At 36.0% G+C, this 24,749-nt stretch overlaps 1 protein-coding gene across 18 annotated transcripts in view; it reads left to right on the top strand.

Moving 5' to 3' along the window:
- Positions 1 to 24,749, top strand: part of IKZF2 (IKAROS family zinc finger 2) — a 263,397-nt gene that overhangs the window by 156,589 nt on the left and 82,059 nt on the right. For 16 of the 18 annotated variants that reach the window (XM_069578263.1, XM_069578252.1, XM_069578259.1 and 13 more), the window contains 2 exons: positions 7,476 to 7,619; positions 13,942 to 20,073. In XM_069578263.1, coding sequence (XP_069434364.1) covers positions 7,476 to 7,619; positions 13,942 to 14,666 — 869 coding nt within the window. In that variant the 3' untranslated portion in view covers positions 14,667 to 20,073. Of the gene's footprint in view, positions 1 to 7,475; positions 7,620 to 13,941; positions 20,074 to 24,749 lie in introns of those variants that run through there. The other 2 variants (XR_011254671.1, XR_011254672.1) reach the window with 1 other exon arrangement.

Below are 24,749 nucleotides of genomic sequence, written 5' to 3'. Positions count from 1 at the left end.
ATTGTGTTTATTAGACAGCTAGTGATTACTTTTTGATGAATCAGAAAGTTTTTCAGTTATTATTCTGTTACCTTGGATAACTGAAAATTTTCTTTGTATTGAAGGTAGTTTCTATTATTAATTCTATCATTATTGTGAATGAGTCCTTTTGTTTTTATATTATCATTAATTAACATTTTTGAAAATCTGTGTTTTAAGTCTTTGTAAACTTGGTATTGTAAGCTTGCATCACTGGGCGTATGATGGCAACATAGGGTCCGAGCACTGAGGTTAAAATTGTGGACCTAGGAGTCCAGCAACTCTGGTCTGGCTGTGTGATGTGCGTCTGTGTCATCATAGTCTTGGTGTGAGAATTAAATGTGATTGGATGGGCAATGAAAGCCCAATAAATAGTTATTTTTACTATTTCAGGTAATTAAATATTAAGAAATAAATATAGCACCCCCTATAAAGTTATGTTACTTATGACATTAACTTAGACCTTTGAGGTTTCATTTACTGAGCACATTGTTTCTGTTCAAATTGTTGCTTCTAGAGGTGACTTGAGGCAAGGTAGCTGATGGAGGCTTGGGGCATGCCAGAGTTTTCTAAGACACCTTATGGCACTACTACTGGTTTTTCTGTGTAATGTTCTTTCATTGTGATTTTTATATTTGACCGGATTATTAGTTTTATGAACTAATTTTCCATTCACAGTTATTTATGAAACTGTGTTGCAAGCACATGTGTATATGAAATAGAATCTCTCCTTAAAGACCATGTATTTTTCTAGGGAGGTAAGGTATATATAAGTAATTATAGCCAGCATGTAACTATCTGTTGAGAGATTAATCAGCTATAGAATAAGTGGTGCCAAAAAATTTTAACAGATATATTCTGAGGTAAAAAGAATTCGAAACAATCGCAGCCTCAGCATCAACCTCTGTTCCCCAGATTGCTTGGCCTTTGACAGGCAAATGCCTTTACAGATGGTTTGAAATTGGAAGAGTATGGAATGTTGGTAAGACACTCGGTTACTGGGTAGGGCAGGAGATAAAGCAAGATGGAGTGTGTGTGTCTCTGTGGGATGGGCACATAGGTTTTGGTATCATTTATAGACCAAAATATTTGTTCTTCAATAACAGATGGAGTTCTAACCATCCAATATAAACCATATAAGTTTATATGACTGCTATTTCATGCTACATTTTTTCTAAATGTGTTGCAGTAATAAGTTGAGACTATCCTTAACCTCTGCTTCCTTTTGTTAACATATGTAATATCTGAGGTAGGAGTTGATAATTGCCCTAAGAGAGAGCGTATAGATAAAAATGCTGCTAGTGATCATCATTAACCTTTCTCATATACATGGCTTGGCATGTGTCTCATTTTTGCCAGAGCCACAGTGTCTAACTATTCTGTTACACTGGGTCTATTATTTAGCCTTTTCTTTTAGCTGTAGATATGGGGGTTGCCATCATTGCAGTCACCCATTAGCTCTTTGAAATTAATGACTATTCTGTCTTCTTCATAACTGACGTTGTTATATTTCCTAGCCTCTCTTTCCCAAAACATGTTCTTCCCCATGTTGGTTTCTTCTAGTGAGGAAGTCTGTCTGAAGTCAAAGAGACTTTCTTTCACTTCAATTCAGGAAAACACCTATCGTGGGCTTGCTGTGTGCCAAGCTCTATGGAATGTTCTGAGAATATAAAGATGCATGGACATAGTTTTGTTCTTATATTTATAGTCTCGTAGGAAATACATAAAAGATAAACAAAATGAAGCAAATGCTCTAATAAAGGTGTATAAACACTTCTCCTGAAGCATAGATGCAAAAGTCACCTAACCCTGGAGAAATCAAGGGAAGTTTCTTAAATGAAGTTTTTGCTCCATACATAAGGATGAGAAAAAATTGCACAGATCAGATTCACAAAAAGTATACATCCCAGGATGAGAAGCTGTCATAAGCTAAGACTTAGAGATATAAATGAACATTAACAAGTTTCTGGATACTGAATGCAGTTGGAGTTCAAGGGATGGTAGGAAATGAGACTAAAATAGTAGGTTGTGATGCAGAGATAGAGTTTTACATGCTCATCCAGTTTTTAAATTTCACTGGGGTAATCAAATCTGTGTCTTCTAAAAAACAGCATCACCGATGTAGAACATAGGATAGATGCCTGACTGGAGTGTGAGGAGAGACTAGGAGTGAGAATGCCAAGGAAAAGATAAAGAGGAGCAGCAGGAAAAAAGTATATATTTGCAAGTTAGGATCAAAAGTTCTCAAGTTTGATAAAAAGGAGGAAATTAATGACTTGCAGTTTTAGAAGTAAAGATAAAAATGAATTGCATTTTATGGCAGATTATCTTATTTAAAAGTTATTTTATGCTCATTTTTCAAGTCTTCTCAGCTTGAAGAAAAAGCTTTAACAAGCGAAGTATGTAATTAGCTTTTCCTCCTTGCCTGAAGACAAAAATGAAACTGTGAACCAAAAAGATGGCCAAGTTTAAAGCAAGAATGTATATTCTTAGGTTTATGTTTTGAATTATTTGGTAAAGGGAATTTCTTTATTGTAAGGATGGAGGCATAATTGGTAACATAAACTTCCTAGTAAGCTTCTTTCACTGGTTTCTAATGAGTGACAGCATTTCAAGATGTTTGTTTAGTAAACATCCATTGATTCTTATTTGTCTCACATCTTCTGAAGACAGAGTCAAAGAAAATGCAGTCCCTACTTGAGGTCGCTTACCAACTATTAGAAGAAACAGACCCATCAACCAGCAGTTACAGCACTGAGTGATAAGCATTATGGGAACACAGAGAACAGGTATCTAAGTCACAGTGGGTGTCCAAGAGGAATTTATAGGGAAAATTATGTTTGAGTGGAGTTTTGAAAGGCAGAAGAGCGAGCTAAATAAATGGAAAGGGGTGGTTCATCTGGAGAGAACAGCAAGTATAAAGAAATAGAAGTCTAAAAGAGCATGGTGGGTTAAGGACCTCCAAGTACTTATGTATAATTAGAGCCTGGTTGGTAAAGGCAAGAAAAATTGGAAGGTGATGAGGCCTGAGAGCGAAAGGCAGTGAAGGACCTATTGTGCTAAGCAAAGAATTTTATGAATTTTATTCTTTATCCTAAAAAATATTATTATGCTTACATTTCATTGCTAGAAATGCAGACAGGAGATCAGAAGAGTCAAGATAGGACCATGTAGACCATGGCAACAGTCTCCTGATTGGTTGAGTTGGGCCTAGTAGCCATCAATATTCAGAACATTTTAAACACTGAGAGCAACTATAAATGTAGCATCTAAGACATTTGGTATCTCCATGAGTGTATATCTGAGGAGGCAGGAGGAGACTGGATGAATGGGCAAAAATCTAGGATTTGCCACAAGTCTCTAGTATGGATGACCATGTAGATAGTGCTCTTCACTGAGATGGAAATTAGGAAAATAAGAGAAAGTTTGGGGAGGGAAATAGAGATTTCAGTTTTTGAACACATTTTCTTTTATGCACCTGTGAGAGACAGCCAAGTAAAACTGTCTAGAAGGAAGTTGAATATATAGATCTCGAGCTCTTAAGAGAAGTCTCAGTAGGCAATAAAGATGTGGGAGCCATCCTTATATAGGTAGTAATCTAAAGTAACAGATTTTATAAGGTTATATAGTTAAGTATGGAATGAGACAGCTAGAAAGACAAGGACACATTAAGAAGGGGAGAAAAAGAAGTGCAATGAAGCTGAGTGAGACTAGAGGATGGGAAAATGGAAAGAGTAATTTCAAGTGTGGGCACTGTCCACTGTTGTCAAGAATATAATTAAGATAAATGAAAAGTTTCTTTTTATGTTCTTCAACATGGAGAAAATTTGTGACAAAATAGAAGACATGTGTTGTCTTTATCATACTTGCCCTTCTTCTCCTGTAGTTAACAAAGCTTCCATTTTCCTTTCGAGAGCTGTCCTCTCCCATTGGGCGAAGGCACAGTGGGACTGTCGGTCTAAGTGCCCTGCCCTCTTCTGGGGGATGTGGACATGTGACCTAATCTAGGTCTCTCAGAGTGTGTCTTCCTGGAATTTGAAATTTGAGTGAATTGTTTGGCAAAATAGCAATATTGGAAATACTTGTATGGTTCTATCTTTGTGATTTATCAATATGATGAGATAATGAAATAATGCAAGGATAAATACATTTTATGCTGTTTATAACTTCAAAAATAATATCAAGAAAGATATTTGGTTATGAAATTTGTTCTAATAAGTGAAGTTGATATTTTCTTAGCCTAGATGAATGTCATACAATACTATTAATACCTTACTAACCAGAGAACTTGTTTTGTGTTTCAAGTAATGTATATCTGGAAACATTTTGATGAGTTGCACCCAGATTCATGAAAGCAAATAATTGAGATTAGTTACATAATATATAAAATGTATCAGATCTTCTCTCAATGGAAACCTTAAATGTATTTCAAACTTGTTTATACAAAGTCAGTACTCAAATAGTGGCTAAGAGCCCTGCTCTGGAGTCACACCACTTAGGTTCTACCTAGATATAAACACTGAGAAAATGGTTCAATTAAGTTTTTTTGAAAAAATAAAAACACATCGTAAATCAACTATACTTCAATTTAAAACACAGTGTAAATGAACTGTACTTCAATTCAAAACACTGTAAATCAACTACATTTTTTTTTTAAAAGCACAGTGAGAAAATTACATCTTGGGTCTTTGTTTCCCCATCTGTAAAATGGAAATGGTAATTGCACCTGTCTCAGGGGGTTGTTGAAAGCATTAATTAGATTATTAAATGGAAAGCCTTAAAAAAGTACTTAGTATATAGGGTGAGTCTGTTGTTTTTATTATTGCCAGTATGGTAGAACAAGACTATTATTTGACATGTAAAAGTCTGTTGTGAAGTAGAAGTAAGACCAGAGCTCTACCAAAGTCATTGTTTTCAGTTCACATGAGCTTCATTGAACTTGGGACAAATCACCTGAATTGAGGTGGATGTGGTGTGGGACAGTTCCCACACCCAGGTTTCGTTTTGAGTGTTAAATGTGTGCAAATGTGAAAATTCAAGGTGAGACTCGAGCAAAACTGCCAAGTTCTAGACAACTCATTTCAAAACTAATTAGTATATTCAATTTTGGGGCAAACCCTGTTAACCAGTTTTGCTGTTTTTTAGCAAAATTTACAACAACAAACATTTTTTTCTTTCCGTATTTTATTTCAGATCTTGGTTCATGACATATTTTCATCTTGGGCCCATTCATGGCCTGTATTTCAATTAAATAGTTACTTTTTGATGATGTAGTAAGTGACCGTGAATTCAACATCTAAAGCAAAAGTTAAAATTTTGACAGTAATCTATATCTAATTATATGAATATCCACCATATCTTCCTGGACCCCCTTACCTGAATTCCTATGGACATTGATTCTTTGCTTTAAGTTGTTGTTTGTTTTTTTTTTCTTATTTAACTGTTCCTAAGAGAGGACATGTTTTAAGTAATGTCTGCTGCTACTGCTAAGTCACTTCAGTCGTGTCCAGCTCTGTGCGATCCCATAGACGGCAGCCCACCAGGCTCCCCCATCCCTGGGATTCTCCAGGCAAGAACACTGGAGTGGGTTGCCATTTCCTTCTCCAATGCATGAAAGGGAAAGTGAAAGGGAAGCCACTCAGTCATGTCCAACTCTTAGCGACCCCATGGACTGCAGCCTACCAGGCTCCTCTGCCCATGGGATTTTCCAGGCAAGAGTACTGGAGTGGGGTGCCATTGCCCTCTCCGAAGTAATGTCTAGACACATACTTTTTTTATTTGTATATCATGAATTATAGCAGTATACAAGTGTTTCTTTGTTTCTAAGTCTCATCTTGGAAATTTTTCCAAATTAACACTTAAAAATTATAGGATCCCTTGTCATTAAAATAGAGATTGAGGACTGAATTTTTCTGGCCCATCACCTGCCTATACTAGGTTAACCCAAAACTTAGATTGAATATCGATATCTTTAAGCAGGTCTGACTTACATCTTCTGATGCCATTTTTCATTTCTTCAAAATCTATAACCTGTATTGGTTATTAAATAGGTCACCTGAATTGTGCACTGGATTTTCTTAACTTTAATCTCTTGCCTCCTTACTTTTAGTGTCTGCCCCTATAAAGGATAATGCATTGTGTTTCACATGGTAAAGCTATCATTCTGTAAATCACTTTACAGTGCATGATGAACAAGATATCCTGATATGAAACCTTTAGATTTCCAAACAGTGCTAACACAAGTTCAACTGTTAAAAAGTGACAATAATCAAGAAATAATAAGTTATGGTCTTTTCTGCAAATGTTGGTTTTAATCCACTGATCAGGCTTCCCAGGTAGTGATAGTGGTAAAGAACTCACTTGCCAATGCGGGAGACATAAGAGACTTAACTTCAGTCCCTGGGTCGGGAAGATCCCCTTGAGGAAGGCATGGCAACCCACTCCAGTATTCTTGCCTGGAGAATCTCATGGACAGAGGAGCCAGGCGGTGCTCTCCAGTCCATAGGATAACAAAGAGTCAGACACGACTGAAGTGATTTAGCATGCACGTGCAGTCTGTCTCCAGTGTTACTCTATCTTTAGTTAAATGTCCTTTGAAAGTATTTTTGTTCAAAAATAACTTTAAGTTCTGTGTCTATACCATACATGTCAATATCTCATGTCAGTATCTATGAGCCAATATATTAACCCACAGCCACTTAGACAGATGGGATGAAAAGGGAGCAGCACAGGAGAGTTTATGTCAGATGAATTAGAACAGTAGTTTAGTGAGCAAATATGCCAATTTGGAAATGGATTCTTTTATCCTGCTGAAGAGCTCTTTTTAAAATAAATTACAATCATAAAGCTGTCACCATTTACTATGCACGGACATGTTCAGAATCGGATCTCCGTCATGAAGGCTGCTTTGTGCAGGTAGGTAGCCACAGCCAACAGGGCTCACAGCTCTTTCAGTTCATCAGATAGAAAATCTGCTACAGGAAAATACATGGGTGAAAAAAACTGATTAAATATGCTGCTCTTCTGTGTGTCTGTATAACCTTTCCTCTGAAACAAGTTGACTTGCTTAAATTGTTTTAGAAAAATAAACTCCAAAAGCCTTGAGAATAATGCAGTCTTAAAGTTAGTATTGATTTTAATCAGTGTTAAAAAAACACTTTCAGAGGAATAAAATGAGAAAAAGAACATGTTGGCCACCAGTAGTGGCAACAGTGTATGTCATTGATCTGAGAGAGACTTGGATAAAAACAAGTTCTGTGCGTGTGTGTGTGTGTGTGTGTGTGTGTAAAATTAACAGTATATTTTAACATTAGAGGTTATTCTTTCTAATTGCTTTTACTCTACCATGCTAGTTTTTATATTTGTATAACACATGTTGAGGTGGAAAGTCCAGCTTTGCATCTTTTTTAAATGTTGAAGAAATTATCAGATTACATTTTTTGTATGGTTTTATATAGTACCTCCTATGGAAGATTGTAAGGAACAAGAGCCTATTATGGACAACAATATTTCTCTGGTGCCTTTTGAGAGACCTGCTGTCATAGAGAAGCTCACAGGGAATATGGGAAAACGTAAAAGCTCCACTCCACAAAAGTTTGTGGGTAAGCATTACAAAGGGTTTTATTTCTGTAAAAGCTAATTTTAATGAGCAAAGGCATGTTCCCATGTATATATGAATATATATGGTATGTTTCAATTCATGAAATAAATGGTCATCTCTTTTCTCCATTATACTACACACAAAGTATGTGTGACATTACACACAGACGCACACACACACTACATACCCTTAGGCATGTGGGCCTAAGAAAAAGGGAGGAGTGATAGGACTCCATTGTTATCTCAAATTGAAGCCTGTTATATAAAGGAAGTGAGAGTTGCTCAGTCATGTCCAGTTCTTTGTGACCCCATGGACTATACAGTCCATGGAATCCTCCAAGCCAGAATACTGGAGTGGGTAGCCTATCCCTTCTCCAGAGGATCTTCCTGACCTAGGAATTGAACCAGGGTCTCCTTCATTTCAGGTGGATTCTACCAACTGAGCTATCAGGAAAGCCCGAAGTAGCCCTCATGGCCTGTACTTACATAAAGTATAATAACAAATAACAATACTTAAAGAAAATGATGTAACCTATTAGCCAGGTTTTTAATCCATTTTCTTTCCACAAAATTAATGCTTTTAAATAATCTGTCTACCAATGCCAGAGACGCAGGGAGGATTGCCCTGGAGGAGAGAATGGCAACCCACTCCAGTATTCTTGCCTGGGAAGTCCTATGGACAGAGGAGCCTGGAGGGCTGTAGTCCAAGGGGTTGCATGAAGAGTCAGACACAACTGAGCATGCATCCCCCCCAAGTATTTAATCTAGAATGAAGAGAAATTTTTTTGTTCAGTTTTGCATTAAAATAAGTAATTCAGCAATCTGCATTCAAGATGTTTCATATTTGGAGCTACAGTTCATATTTTTATCTTTGTTTTCATGTAGCTTATGTTTTAAACTGAAAAGATTAGATATGATATATTAGACTTTCATTTCCAAGCCTTCAGATATTCTTTGTTGCACTCAGAGTTGGCATCATTCTGCATATTATAATACTGTAGTCATAAATTATCTCTGAGGTTACAGAATTATCTAGCTATTTTCAAAAAGAGCTGAATGAATAACAGATTCAATATAAAGAATTTTCATTATTTATATATATAATATATATTCTTATAGACTTATATAGAGTAAAAATTAGAAGAGATAAAAAATAAGCAGATTCTCACATTCTAGTGTCAAAATACATTGTGGAACATCTTTATGAGGGTTGAGTAGTAACTGAGAGAAAACCTTTGCTTTGCTTATTTCATAGGGGGAAGGGTGATAAAATTCTCCTATTCCAGTAAACACTTAGAGATTTCTTTTCAATGTAAAATTGAAGAACTAACAAATCACCAAAATATGAATTTAAGATAAGCTAGAGAAGTTAACTGACAAAGTTCATTGAAAGAAGCCCAAAGATCATAGTTTATGCTAGGTCAGTTTAAAACTAGGGCTTCCCAGGTGGCCCTAGTGGTAAAGAACCCTCCTGCCAATGCAAGAGACTTAAGAGACATGGCTTCGATCCCTGGGTCAGGAAGATTCCCTGGGTGAGGGCATGGCAACCTACTTCAGTATCCTTGCCTAGAGAAACCCATGGACAGAGGAGCCTGGCGGGTTGTGGTCAATAGGGTCTCAAAGAGGCGGACATGAATGAAGTGACTTAGCAGCACACACAGTTTCAAACCAGCCCCTGAGAGTATACTCAGATCTGTTTTGGGCCCTGAGTCACTTTTCTTTCTGTCTCTCTTTCTTCCTGCTTATAAATAACCCTTTTAAAATGCCAGTTCTTCTGTTTTACAAAATTGGTTAATTTGCTGGATGTCTATTAAATGTCTATGTCATTGGAAAAATATGAAATTTATTACTATTCTGTTTTAGTTCTCATCTTTGTAATGTTTTCATGTTTCCTATGATTTAGATGCTACTCTCAATTTGACTTAGTTGCATCCCATAGAAAAGAGGGATACATTAAAAAAATTTTATTCTAAAATAAGAACATTAGTTTTTTATTAGAAATTGATGATATTTTTCTCTTTATTTGGATTCTGTCCTAGTGGTAATACACAGTTGATGCTTGAACAACACAGGGTTTGGGGCAATGGCCTTAATGCAGTGGAAACTTTGCATATGACTTACAGATGACCCTCCTTACGCACAGTTGTCCATATCCACCTTTCTGCATCCATAGATTCAACCATCCATGGATCATGCAGTACTATAGTATTTACTGTTGGAAAAAATCCTCCTGTAAATGGACCTGTGCAGTTCTAACCTATGTTGTTCAAGGGTCAACTATATAACAAACAATTGCATAGTAGTTTTTTTATGATGCCTTTTGAAATGAGAAATATCATCATTCCTCACTTACTATAAATTTCTTTTTACCACTTTCCTCATTAAATACTCTCCTTTGATTTTATCAAGCTCTCCAGGTCAATGATCCTTGAACTTGCTGTGTATTTGTTTCATCCTCTCTTTTCTTATCCAGTTTGGATTCCATGACTCTGTTGTCTTACTGTCCTTCTGTCTTTCAACTAGTAAAATGTCTACCCTCTAATGAAGCCAACTGAACCCTTTTCCACATCTACATAGCTGCTAGTAATTTTAGAGAAAATCCCACAGCCTTATAAATTGTCATCACTGTAAATAAATGAGTAACTGATCTCAAATACCAATTGTCCCATCCCTACTATATAGCAGCCTTCCTTTTATCCATCCCTGAACAGTCTTTTCTCATATTCAACACATAGGGCCATTTCAACCTTTCCCTACTCTCCCAAAAGATGGTATCTCACACCTTCGTGATATTACATCTAGATTCTTAGGAAATAAAAACAGTTGACATGATTTCAACTATCACTAATCCTGTAAGATATGTGCACCCACATGAATGCTCTCTTCTTTCATGGATGATAGCAGCATCCTTCTTTCTAATTAATGCTTCTTCTTGTTCCCTGGACTTCTCCTATCCCAGCCCCTCAAATAACTTGCACTGTTATTTTCCCCCTTTCTCACATATATTTTTAACATGTCCCTTCTATTGGCATTTTTCTTTTGGCATTCAATGTGATAAATTCTCATCATTTAAAAAAAAAATCTAACCTCAAACCTAGGTCTTTTTCCAGCTACTACCTAACTTTCTCCTTCTCTTCAAAGATGTAATTGTTGAAAGAGTTCTCTGTGATTGCTTTCTATAATATTTTTTTTCTTTCTACTCATTCTCCAGCCTACACAGCCTGGCTTTTGTCCTCATGTTCTACTGAAATTATTCTTTATAGTGCCAAGTCCAGAGGACTTTCAGACTGGAGCATATTTTCACTACTGAATAGTTAATACTCTTAGAAACTCTCTCTTTCCTTGGTTTCAGTGACACTGATCTATCTCTCTTGCATCTCTTCCAGCTGCTCTGACTGCTCCTTCTCCGTCCTTTTAATGGATTCCCCCTAACAGTTATGCGAATGGTTCTACAGTCCTAATGGAGGACTCAATTCATATGCCTAATTATTTTAATATTATAAATCAGGCTTAAATTTAAAACTATTGTGTTCTAACCTAATCTGGAAGACTGAGTTCAAATAATATAGAATTCACAGATTCCTCAGAGTTCCACACCAGAACTTGAAGGCATGTGCAGAACAAACCCCCCTGGTGTGCAGCCAGTCCCCTCTTTTAAACCCACTCCTGATTCTATGCAGCATCAAAGAGGGGCCTCATTGATGTCTACATTTGGTCTACACATCCAAACTCTTTTCACGCCCCACCCCACTCACAGCCCATAAAGAGTAGTGCACTGACCGTTCTTCAGGCCTTAGCGTGTACCTACCAGCAACAAAGTTGGTACTCAGGGAATGGATACTGTGAAGAGGACTCTGCCGCTCTCAGTGCAAGTTCTGGGCCATTTGGACAAAGAATTCTGGCATGCTGGGCACCCAGAGTATAGTCTAGCGTGTAAGCTCCAGATTGGCACATTCCCTTGGCCCTCCACATTCCTTATTCCTTCATAAGGAGTGAGACCCAGGGCTCTCTAAGCATGGGACTCTAATCTCACTTGCCCTAGTCTATGGGCAGGTGTAAAAATCTTGATGTTCTTCCAGGTTCCATTTTTGACCTCTTTTTTCACATTTTACCTATGCCTTTGTGATATCATCTATTCCCCTGGCTTCAGAAGCTAATTTCTATTAACCGATGATTCTTATATCTGTATCTCAAGCCCAAATCTCTCTTCTGAATTTGAGACTGTATCTCAGTACTTATTAGACATGACTATTACTCATAGTCTTTCCCAATCTGAATTCACCATCTTTTCTATCTCCCATTGCCATCCACTAAGTTTCCCAGGCCAGAAACATTGGCTCAATACTTAACCTCTTTCTTTTTCTCATTCTGTTTCTAGATAGACAGCAAGTTCTAGCAACATTTCCTAATATTTTCTCCATTCCATCTAGTTTTCGCCATTTCCACTGCTTCTCTACTAGAGGAAGCCACCCATGCTCTCTACATCCCTGTAGCAACAGCATCCTAAATCATCTTGCTAAATAATTATCTAGTTAGTCACTCTCCTGTTTAACCCTTTCAGTTCTTACCTCTCTCAGGATAGATTTCAAATTCCTTAGCTCTTGAATAAGCCCTACATTATCAGATAACAACTTTCTCATCTGTTTCCATTCTCAGCCATATGCAAAGTGTTAGTAATCCCTAGGATGAGTCATGCCCTCCTGCCTCTGAGCCTTCCTACCAGCTTCTCCAACCCTTACCCTTCCTTTACTTGGCTAATATTTGTCATCACATTCATTCTGTGATGTCACTGTCTTCAGGAAGCTTTCTTTTATTAATACTGTGAGTTTTGTATTCCTTAGTTGACCCCTTACCACATATCCCACTGTATTATAAATAATCCCTAAATTGTTGTCACACCCTCTAAACAGTGCTTCCCTGGTGGCTCAGTCGGTAAAGAATCTGCCTGCAATGTGGGAGACCTGGGTTTGATCCCTGGGCTGGGAAGATCCTCTTGAGAAGGGAAAGGCAACCCACTCTAGTATTCTGGCCTAGAGAATCCCCATGGACAGAGGAGACTGGTGGGCTACAGTCCATGGGGTTGCAAAGAGTTGGACACGACTGAGTGACCAAACACAGCACAGCTTAACTTTTGAACTCTTGACACTACAATATCTTAATTGTATGCTATGAAATAATTACTCATATTCTTTTTCAATTTTCATTACTCTGATGGGAGACCTTCCTTCAAACCTGAAATAATACTAGCCACATAAAAGTATTTTTCCAGAATACAATTCTATGGATCAGTGCACATGTTAGTCAAAGTAAGCATTAGTAGGAGAACACAGTGATTTAATGGAAGAATTTTTAAAAGAGAAAATACTCTGTCCAAAGCTGGCAATATTTGAAGGAGAAAAACCTAAACTACTGTTTTTTGCACCAACTCTTTAATTGGTTAAGCTTAGATATTATGTTAATATACAATGTTGAAGTAAAATTAAATTAGTTGAAGTAAATGTTAAAAAGTAAAACTACAGATCTCTCTCTGTCAAGAAACTATATAGAAAACTAACAGTGGGTGTTCATATAGTAATAACATATGTGTCTAAATAAGAAAGGGATGATGCAAAAATGAATGATTATCCATTTCAAGAAGCAAAACAATGAAACAACCATTTTCAAGTTTATAATGAGTAAGTGCTTTGGGAAATACCCTATTTTTATATAACCCTAAATTTCATTCAGTTTATCAATTAAACTGTTAAAAAGTATTTTAATTGTGGCATTTAAAAATTTTCCAGAATGAGATATATTTGGTCTATAATCTTTCTCTAACATAGCAGCTAAATCAACCAAATTAACCATACACGATAGTGAGATAACACAGGTGTTATAACCATATCACTCTCGTTTTTATGATCTTTGAGGCTTGGTCACTGATGTTTAAAATATGCAAAAACAAGTAAATCTCTGACTATTTTTACCTGGTATTTCTTCTTTCTTCTACAGTTTCTGAGCTCTAGACAAGTGGAAACTTTGATAGAGAATGAAAATAAGATAACACACACTCAATCATACCTTTCAGGCCAGATAAATTTTCATGAAGGCATTAGAACAAGTACAAATGGCTTGTGACATTTTTATTACTAATCCTCTCTGTAGGTTAAGAATATTTGTGAGTCTCAGCAGAATTAAAGAGCCTAAATACTTGATCTAAAGAATAAGATATACCATAGTATGGAAAACGAAAGTGATTAGTATATATCCTTAGTCAAGCTATTCATTGTGTTGTGTTCTTGTTTTTTTCCAACCTTTTTGCTTTTCTTCCCCTCTTCTATTCAGGAGAGAAGATCATGCGATTCAGCTACCCAGACATTCACTTTGATATGAACTTAACATATGAGAAGGAGGCTGAGCTGATGCAGTCTCATATGATGGACCAAGCCATCAACAATGCAATCACCTACCTTGGAGCTGAGGCCCTTCACCCTCTGATGCAGCACCCGCCAAGCACAATCGCGGAGGTGGCCCCGGTTATAAGCTCAGCTTATTCTCAGGTCTATCATCCAAATAGGATAGAAAGACCCATTAGCAGGGAAACCTCCGATAGTCATGAAAACAACATGGATGGCCCTATCTCTCTCATCAGACCAAAGAGTCGACCCCAGGAAAGAGAGGCCTCTCCCAGCAATAGCTGCCTAGATTCTACTGACTCAGAAAGCAGCCATGATGACCACCAGTCTTACCAAGGAAACCCTGCCTTAAATCCCAAGAGGAAACAAAGCCCAGCTTACATGAAGGAGGATGTCAAGGCTTTGGATACCACCAAGGCTCCTAAGGGCTCACTGAAGGACATCTACAAGGTCTTCAATGGAGAAGGTGAACAGATTAGAGCCTTCAAGTGTGAGCACTGCCGAGTCCTTTTCCTAGACCATGTCATGTACACCATTCACATGGGTTGCCATGGCTACCGGGACCCACTGGAATGCAACATCTGTGGCTACAGAAGCCAGGACCGTTACGAGTTTTCATCACACATTGTTCGAGGGGAGCACACATTCCACTAGGCCTTTTCATTCCAAAGGGGACCCCTATGAAGTAACGAACTGCACATGAAGAAATACTGCACTTACAATCCCACCTTCCTCAGATGTCGACATACCTTTTTTTTTTAACATTGTTACTGTCATTAATTCTTATTTTGTGGACGCAGTGTCATTTGCTCTGCCTGATTACAATAAGGAAGAAACGGAAGAGAGAAGAGACAGGGGACATTGTTCCTTAACAGCTTGACTTGTTTATTGTGTGGGAATTTAAGAGCAGTTCATTTCTGCCATGCATAGATATAAGGTATATCATGCTTTGAAAAAAAAAATCACTTGATTCATAAAGATTCATCTAAGGATTCTAATTTGCCACTAATGTTCAGGATTGTGCAAAGGCAGGAAAGATTAGCATTTTCTGGGTTGGACTTTCACAGTTTTAAGTGGGATAAGTAATTTTATCAGTCAAAGAACAATTTGTTTCAAAATGTAAATTGTTTTCCTTTTCCTCTAGAGATCATGGAACACACACACACATTATTTTCCATGATAACTCCTTGGATGAGTAGTTGTTGTGGGTTCTATGTTTACTTCCCCTGTGGAATTTATAATACGGTATGTTGTACCCTGTACCATATAGCAAAACTTATAAACTACAGGTAGTTAAGGACAGCTACAATACATCTGAGGTCCTATGATCTTATTTTTCTAAACTTAAGCACTGTTTTTCCATAGTTTTGATGACTTGCATTTTATAGACACCCTGGCAGCCTTACTTTGAACACCTTTAACAAATAGTGTTTTTATCTAGTTTTCAGAATAACATATGGTCTAAGAGTGGCTAAGAGGCATTCAGTAGTTTTCAGAAGGGACCTCTGCTTTTCTTAAATTTGTTTGGGAAGTTTTCTTTTACAGCTGTAATGTGATGGCAGCATAGTATACATATTCCTTTCTAAAATGTATGCTTACGATTGTCACTGTATCAGCATTTAATCAGTGTTAACCAGTCAGCAGAAAAATATCAATATAATTAGGCTAACAGTAGGGGGGAAAAACTCACCCAGAAATCCCTTTTCTGGTATTTCTCTTTTCACTGGTTTTATTTTTCAAGCTTTGACCACTCCCCACCCCCAGTGTTTTGTCCATAGTCTGTTCATCTTTTATTCTTCTGGTGGAAAGTCTTAAAAATCTTGCTGTAGGCTATTTCTTTGAAAATCTCCTCAGAGCAGTTGCTAATTTGACCCAAGTATGGTAACTTGAACCACATAAGGTTATGGAACTAGGGCTATTTATTCTAGTATTTCTTCAATAATATTTACCACTTTTGGTACAAGGAAAAAGCAACTTCTTTGTAACCAGTGCATTATAGATAAAACAGACAAAAACAGAAGCTTATATTTACCCTTCTTGGAGTCTAGAATGCAACCGAACCTCCAAGCTAAAGTGTTCATGTCCACACTTTTCTGTCTTGAAAACGTGAAACTATCAATATATATATAAGCTCTTATGAATCTCAATCCCTTACTAAAGAATTTTTCTTCTTTTAATTCATGTATACATTGGCATATTTCATGGACAGATTTTAATTTCATTTATATGGGTGTTTTGTTTTTTCTTTGCAGTCTAACAGCATTAGAGGGGAGGAACTGAGTGAAACTGATTAAATTCATTTGTGGGGGGCCCACTTGGAGGGAGAATTCACTGCTTGTGTTTAGAGAGGACAGGCCTGACCATGACTGGATTGTCTGATAACCATTTCTGAATGTTAAAATTACATTAAGCAGTAAGTGATGACTGCTCTAAAAAAATCATTCAATGGGATGTTGAAACTGTGTTTTCTAGTGCAGAATGATGTGAGAATTAGCAACACTAGAGAACTATGATGGATAAGCAGGTCTGGCCCCAGTACTGTTCATCACCCATTTTCAGTTTGCCATTCACTTGTATAAGCAGCGTCTAAGCACTGACACAGCTAGAGCTAGGCAAAAAATGGTTACAACCCAGCTCTCTTTCACTGGCCCTCTGTGGCAATTATTTTTGGAGAAATAATACCCAAACTGTTCCTTTACGTCTAAGACAAAGCACCAAATCGGAGATGTGAAATGTTTTAAATAGAATGTTAACTGTCACTTTTTTTCCTGCATGCTCGGGTGCATTACCTCATTTTGAACATACAATGTGTTATTCATAGGTGAAGTGTGTCTTTGAGACTTACCCCATCTATCCCAACCACTCATATATAATTGGAATTTCATTTTTTTTTCCTTTTGGAGGGAGGTAAATAATTTAAGGTTAGTGATTTTGTGTTTTACTATAAATTAAGGAAACATTTGGATGGCAGTCAATATGTAATTTTGGCTATGTGTGAATTTCTGCTGGCATCATCTATGAATTTTTTTCCTGCTTACTAATTTTTTTTTCAGTATATGAACAATCATGTACCTACCTGCCCAGGGATGTAACTGATTTCAGTGGACCTACAGAATTGTAGAGTTATCTGCTGAGGACAGTACTAATGGCACTCTCCCTTTCTGATTCCATTTTTTTTTTAATCTTTTTTCAAAAAGTTTCCACCAGTGTATTACTTGTACTTTCTTAGCTTCATAGGAGGAACAACTAGGGACAAAGATGGCTTAGGGTGCAGCAGGGGCAAATGAGGAAAAGGTCAATTCCAGTGTGTACGTTAGGTAGAATTTTTGTGGACACAGTGCTTTCTGGGAAACTCTGGATGGCTATATTTGCATGCTTCTTCACAAAAGGAAATATGCAAGATGGTTGCACCTAAAAATAAATATGAGGGTCAGACACCAAATAAATCAAGTTTTACATAACAGTTATATGCTCAGTTTATTTAGGTGAGATATCACATTAGAGTATTTGAGGGGCATGTAAATGGGTTAGCCTCTGTATTTTCCAGTTTGGCAAAAATGCGTCATGTTGTTTTGCCCTAATTTTCCCCAGAATTTTATATCCAGCTCATTTTAAAAGATATGTATTGCCTCTCTCTAAAAGTGGTCAATCACTTTTTTAAAGCCATTCTAACCTGGCTTTTTACAATAGTGAAAGTGACCAATAAGCAAATTGGAAGAGATTTCAAGCTGTTGAAACATTCTGTTGTGAATCTTCTGGAAGGACAAAATGGGAGAATGAGCGACTAGGATTCAGATCTGGCTGCAAGGAGGGACTGTATCCCCTACATACGTTCAAGCTGCTGTGTGCCTGCATCATAGTATACATACACATTCTTTTAAAGAAAATTCATGAAAAAAAGAAATTAGAGTAATCAGGTGTGTTACAGGAGCCTATAGAGAGTTAAAATTATGATTAATACTGGAGCAACTTAATAGGTTTACTTTATCAGACTGTATAGAGAAATATTAAAGTTACTAGTCTATCTTTAGGAGTAGTCACAACTATTCAACTTAAACCTTGAGTCTTTACTATGTACTTCCAGAACAAATCAAAACAATGAATCAAAAAAAAACTTTTAAGCTGATTTCACATAACCTCTAAAGTGAAAGAAACATAAATTACTCTTAAATGGAAAGAGTTTTCAAGTTTTACTTGTTGGCAAATGGAGAAAGGCAACAATGTTTTAGTGAGCTCGGTATTGTTTTTATTTATGGGTTTTGTATTTCAGTCTTAGACATCACAAAACCATGAAGTTTTTATGATATTTTATAAATGTTTGACAAAAATTACATCAGTGAAGGTATTTAGGTGAAAATGATGTTTTACTTTTGTTATCTTTAAACTGATTCCTTAAGGTGAATGGGAAAAGAACAGAGAAGTCTGCAAAAATACAAATAAAAAACTCTATGCTCCTGGTTTCCAGACAGAACTTAGATTATAGGAGGTATTGGCTATGTTATTTTTTTAATTTTGAATTATTAATTTTACAAAAAGGGATGTTATAGTTTGTGATCATCTTTCATTCTATTTTATATATTATTTCAGTAAATATTGTCTGTATGAAAATTATTCTAAAACAGAAAATTCCCCAGAGGCAAAAGAAAAAAAGAGTAGAGGGTGAAATTGAAGTTTATCTATACGAAAGTTATCTTAGAAATGTTTTAAGCCTCCAGTTTCTGCAAAATAATTAAAATATACAGTAACTGGTCTTAAGATCCTGAATTTAATGTATCAAATACTTATAAAATTTATTTATGTTTGTGCCTTTTTAAAATGCATTGAGTGTTGGTTAGCTGTTTAGTTCTACACCACTTATATTACGCATTTTTAAAAATCACTTAAAATTACTATATAATTCATCTTCGTGTTCTTAGGTCAAAACCATTAGAGGAATTTCCCATACAGAGACTTTCAGCTCATCTGCTTAAAGTAAAAGAAAACTTTGAAACCAGATGTTGCTGTCTTTTTAGTTTGATAGTATTTCTGAATACCATTACAAGATATGCAGGTAGTATATGATATGGAGGGAAATTGTAGCTGTGAATTGCATTATGGTATGGTATGTATTTTTGTTTTGTTTTTAAGGAAGAATAAGATCTAGTATCAAACAAGGCTTTATTAGTGGAATTTTGAATCAATAAAATACAGTATTGTTTTGGAATTTCACCTATAGTCTAGTGTTCTGCTAGTCTTAGAATGTCCTCTTCTAACCTGTTAATGTTGTGTGGAATGATGTAAAGAAGCAGGCCATTAATTCTCCTTAAACAAAACAGAATTGAAGAGTCATATCATATTGCTCTTCTCCAAAGTATAATCTCAAATGGTTTCCTACCATGGTTGTGTATTACTTGCAATGGATGTGTTAAAATATGACAGCTTTTTAAAAAAGAAATGAGCTGCTTGTTGTTCAAAGCAAATGTCATATGACCAAGAAGCTGTGATATGCTAGTGTTTCTTTTTATCATAGTGTATTGCTAGGCCAAATAATGACACCTTGAATATTTTTACATTTATTGCAGAAACCTAAAATTTTGGAATTTCCATAAGGTTTTTTATGTAACATTATATTTCTAGCTTTTTAGTTTTCTCTTGCTGTACTGTAAGTTTGTGGATATTTTTCACACACACTCTTTGAAAATAAGTTCCTAATTCTGTTTATGGGGTTTTTCTCCCATAACATTGCATTTGTATATTTCTGTATAAATTTATTGTGAATTAACCTTTATCCCATACAGAGTGGTATGTGAATGACTAGTTTTCTAAGATGTCCTTTTTATTGTGAATAAAATATAAAATTTAGAGGCCCTCTGCTAAGCCACATAAAAGTATAGCATAAAACTTCTTATAGGTTTAGATAAGCCAGTTTGCAGTTAATCTGGCCCTTTAAATTACCTCAAGTGACACACAGTAAGAAAAGCTTCTTCAGTGGGTGGAGGTCACTGATTCCCCAACTATGCACTTACCAGGATTCTACTTAATTTACTGGAAATGGATTTTTTTTTTTTTCATGAATACACTGTAACAAGGGAAAGACTCTGGGTTTTGTTTTGTTATTCTTTTGTGTGTGTGTGTGTTTTTAAGTAGTTCAGTTTCTGAAACTGTGATAAAACATTTTGACTTGTCAACTATACTCTCAGATATTGAACATAAATCGCATCCCCTTGTGTGTATCAGTTTTTTGTGAGCTGTTAAATTTTGCCTGCTTTCACCACATCCTTTCTGTTTTCTGTCCATGTTCCCTCCATCATTGTCTCTGCCTCTCTTTCCCCCTACTAGTTTGAGGATTAGGTCAGGTTTTTATTTCCAGTTCATAGGTCTCTTAAGTCTTAATTTTTTGTGTATGATTTTTGTTGGCTGTATAATCTGCTGACATATTTTTATATTCAAGTGTAGTTTTCTATTTTTTTAAAAAGTAGTTGAATTAAAACAAGTAAGGTATATAACCCATGTGTTACATTCACTTTCAAATATTGGATATCTAAAATATGACTTCAGAGACTATGTAATCATAAGAACATGATATGTTTCCTTCCTTTCTTGCTGGATTTTATGTTCTGATTTGGTTGTTCTCCTAAAATATGTGTTATGAGAAATTAAACAATTTTTTTGCAAGAACTTAGAAAGATGTTAAAAATCTAAAGCAAAAAGTCTTAACTCTCTTCCAGCTGGGAGAAAATGCTTTAACATTACTATAATAATATTCCAGGTTTGGAGTGGGCTCTCCAGGCTCCCCATTTGCTCTTATTAGTTGAACTTTTTAGACCATGTGTTATTTGCAATCCCAGAGCGATTGCTTCTGCTACTTAGTTTAAAAGATGTTTTTCTTTACTTTCTGTACAAGTGCAATACTTTCCTTGAAGTCTTAAAAATGATGGTTATTTTTCTTATTCTTTCTTTAGTTAAAGACAAAAAGAAACTCTTGAAAATTATGGCATGTTAAAGGACACAACAAGCAAAAAGAAAAACACACCACAGTCAAAAGATTAGAGAATGTGGAAACCACTGGTCTAATCTCATGATATCTTTATTTAGACTAAATTTTTTTGGAAATTAGTAATCTTTTGCCTGAGAAATGTATCCTAAAGTTGAAATTCTTAGAGACTGAATTGTTTTTCGTAGACCCTTGTCCAGTGTTTTAAATTAAGAACCTAATATTTTTTTCTATTTCTCTTTTCTCCTTTGGAAATGAACTTTAAAATAAAAGTAAAGCACTTAGCTCAATTTTAAACACTTATCACCTATTGGAGAAAAATTTTTAAGAAATATTTGGAGCACTCCTGTTTTCATACAACTTAAGTAAGAGATATTTTTCATATCCTACATATTTATATGTAGCATTCTGATTTTCTTTTTTTATATCTGTGTCCCTGTAGTAAAACTGCTGTAATGTAAATACATATTTTGATTAAAAAGATAACATTTCTTTGGCATTTTTTTAAAAGGCAGTTACTGCATTTGTACAGTATATGTCTTGGCCATTTTAGAATTTTTTTTTTTTCTTTAACAATACCAAAGGTAATTAGACTACTTTGAAAACTAATTGCTTGACAGTTTCTAGGATATTTTAAGTTTTAGAAGCGAAAAAAGATAGGTCAAACCAGTAAACCTCATTTTTTTTCAAACTAATAATTTGGGAAAATAAAAACTATTGTTTAAAAAAGATATATATATATATAAATATATATGTAAAATTAAAATTCCAGATCTTGTATGTCAGGTTTGCTCAGTGTAATGTAGTTTTTTTAAGGCTCAAATACCATACCTCAGAAAATGAGGTTTACTATGGAAATACTGAAACAGTCTTTGCAGTTGTGTGACAAGTCACCCTGCTATACACCAATTTGGAGACCTCCGCTACCAGTTCTATCACTGCAGGCTAAAATGTGGGACTTGTATTTCATTTGTTTTTAATGCACACACATACATGCTCCGTGCATGTATGTGGGTATTGTGTATACGTGTATGAGTGTTGTAATATGCATGTGTGAGTGTGTGTTTGTATGTGAGTACAACTAAAGAAGCTGCAGAAACTTTGTAATACTTTGTGAAAAGGATTATATTATAAAGGTTTGTACTGTCTGAGTGCACAGCTACTGGAATAAATTTAGGGAATCTCAGGAACAAGCATATAATTTGTCCAAGATTTATTTCTTCTCAGAAGTGTAAGTGCAGTTTTTAATTCTGTATATTATTTAATATTTTACCAATAAAATAAACTTCTGACATAAAAAGTTTGCTATAAAAACTTTCTGGTGAAAATTCTGTACACAAGCACATTGTTCAAATACAGAAAACTGTTGAATCATATTAGGCTTTAGTTATCACTGCCGTTGTATATATGTGTCACGCTACCTGATCCAGAGATGTGGATGCATGAAATCAGAAGCCTCCATCACCACTGTGTAGTCTGCTAGAGCAGAGAACAGAATAACCTGCGGTTTGTTAAGGATGACATCTCTTTTCTCTTCAGGCAGATTTCATATATATCTGATTTTACCAGTAAAACAAATCTTACAATTATGTATGTCAGAGCCTATCCCCTATTTATAGAAGAGAAAAGTAAACCCTGAGGGGAAAAAGCTGTGACTTGCTCCGGAGGACAGAGTGCATTACACAAGCAGTCCAAGTAATGGTCAATCACCACATTCAAAACCAGCCTTCTTAGGAGTCAGACCAAGAAATCAAGGATTAAGTCATAAAGATTGTTCAGTCACATTAGCAAACATGGGTTTTCTGTTCTGCTTCATGTTTTACCACCATTGCATGAGTCATAATTGCCTCAGATTTTACAAATATGTTTTAACACAAGAAGTTTGTTGTTAGAGATGTCCCCATAACTGGAAATATAAAAGAGCACATATGATTAAAAGATCATTTTATTGAGCTTTAGCTATCATTTATCCCCCACACCATGTTAAAGTCCACCATCGCATTTGAGGTGGCTATTAGAATTTTCCTTCATAACTATTAGAATTTTATGGATATTTATCACATTCCCCCAAAATTTCACTTTCACCTGCCACAGAGAAGGACAACTACAAATGAAATATTATTTTATTGACCAACCTTTCATCCAAAATACTAATTTTTAGAAAAATAAAAAAGATGAACTTAATAAATCACTCCCAGTGTTAACTTTATGAAGAATTCCTTCAAGATCAGCCAGAAATGTTAGATTCTCCTATAGTATTGACAAAAGCAAAATGAAAAAAATTTTAAGCCTGCCATTTGTTCTTGGTTTTTCTATTGCAGTAGTGTCAGAGAAAGGATAAATAATTGAAATCTTGATATGCGTGTAAGACTTTTTATCAACATGCTCAAGCCCAGTGGTGTGAGCCACCTGGTGAAGGAGGTTCATTTTCAGCATTTTAGCAACTCTGACTCTTGCTATTAGGGAGTACTAAGATGGATCCATGAAACATTCAACAAAACCTAATGTTTTGTTAATAGCCCTCCTAACAGTTTCCCATGTGATTTTTTTTTAACTTCTTTCTGGAGATACCAACAATGATAATAACTGGTAAAACTGAATTTTGCTCCCCTTCTGTGGTTTGACACAAAACTTGAGGGAGGTGCTTCCATAAACTAGCCTATCAGGCAGAGAGGAGGAATTGACAAACAGGATAATGTGCCCATAATTCCATATTAAAATGGAGAAAGTGAAAGGAGATCCCAGAAAATAGATACATGCTCGGTCTGAGAAAAACAGCCTTTTTCTTTTTGTCTTTACTGCTGTTCTTTCATCCCCAAATATGTCTTAGATCAGACCGACTGCTTCTAACTTGAAGTTTAGTCAGGCACAGGACAAATCCCTCAAAACAGTAAAAACATTTACTGCCCATATTGGTGTTGAGTTGTTTGTTCTAGAAGCCCTTAAAACAGCTGTATGAGCCTGATCATCTGACCCACTGGAACATATGCAAAGAAGCAAGATTTTTAAGTGCACAGGAAGAACCAAAGATAGCAATGAAGTAAGGTAAGGGTGTATGTTTGGGGCCTTTCTGGTCCTTAGGTAAGCCTATCACTAAAGAAACAGTTTCGCAGCCTAGTCATGGTGCCTGAGCTAATGGAAATTGGGATCAGAATCAGGTTGTCTCCCCTGGGAGGGTTTTATGAAATCCCTTGATGGGAAAGGAGGAGAGTTTAACCAAGGGGGAATGGGAATAAAGCCCCTATTATCTCAATGGCCTGGCCCATGTGTTGGTTCTGGTTTGGTGGATATAAAAGCTGAAGAGATGGCAACCCACACAGCTTTTGCAAATGATATGGGAGAGCTTCTAACTCTGATATTACCCATTCAGAAATCAGAATGGGGAGACCTGGGCCATTTGGCTGTTAGAGCAGTCAAAGTGGACATGTTTCTTGGAAGAGGAATATCCCAGTGTAGGGAGTTAGTGGCCTTTTTTTTTTCCTGTCCTATTTTTTTCCTTCACTCCCTGTTTTTTCTCATGATGTCACAGTTCATCTACATCTCTTTCCAGCTTCTTTCTTACCTCCCTCGTCTGTGTCCACAACCCCCTCCTTATCTGTGTCTACACCAACCTTTTTTCTCTTTCCCTACTTGTCTCAAATAACCTGTTGTACCATTTGATACCTGTTCTTCATCCTGTCACAATTCTAATTAATCTGAAGTACAATCACTTTTTAAAATCACTTTTAATATGAGTAATTTACTGTAAATAGAATATGAGTTTT

This window comes from Ovis canadensis, chromosome 2 (genome assembly GCF_042477335.2).
Source record: "Ovis canadensis isolate MfBH-ARS-UI-01 breed Bighorn chromosome 2, ARS-UI_OviCan_v2, whole genome shotgun sequence".
NCBI lineage: Eukaryota > Metazoa > Chordata > Mammalia > Artiodactyla > Bovidae > Ovis > Ovis canadensis.
This window is presented reverse-complemented; position numbering and strand designations above follow the sequence as displayed.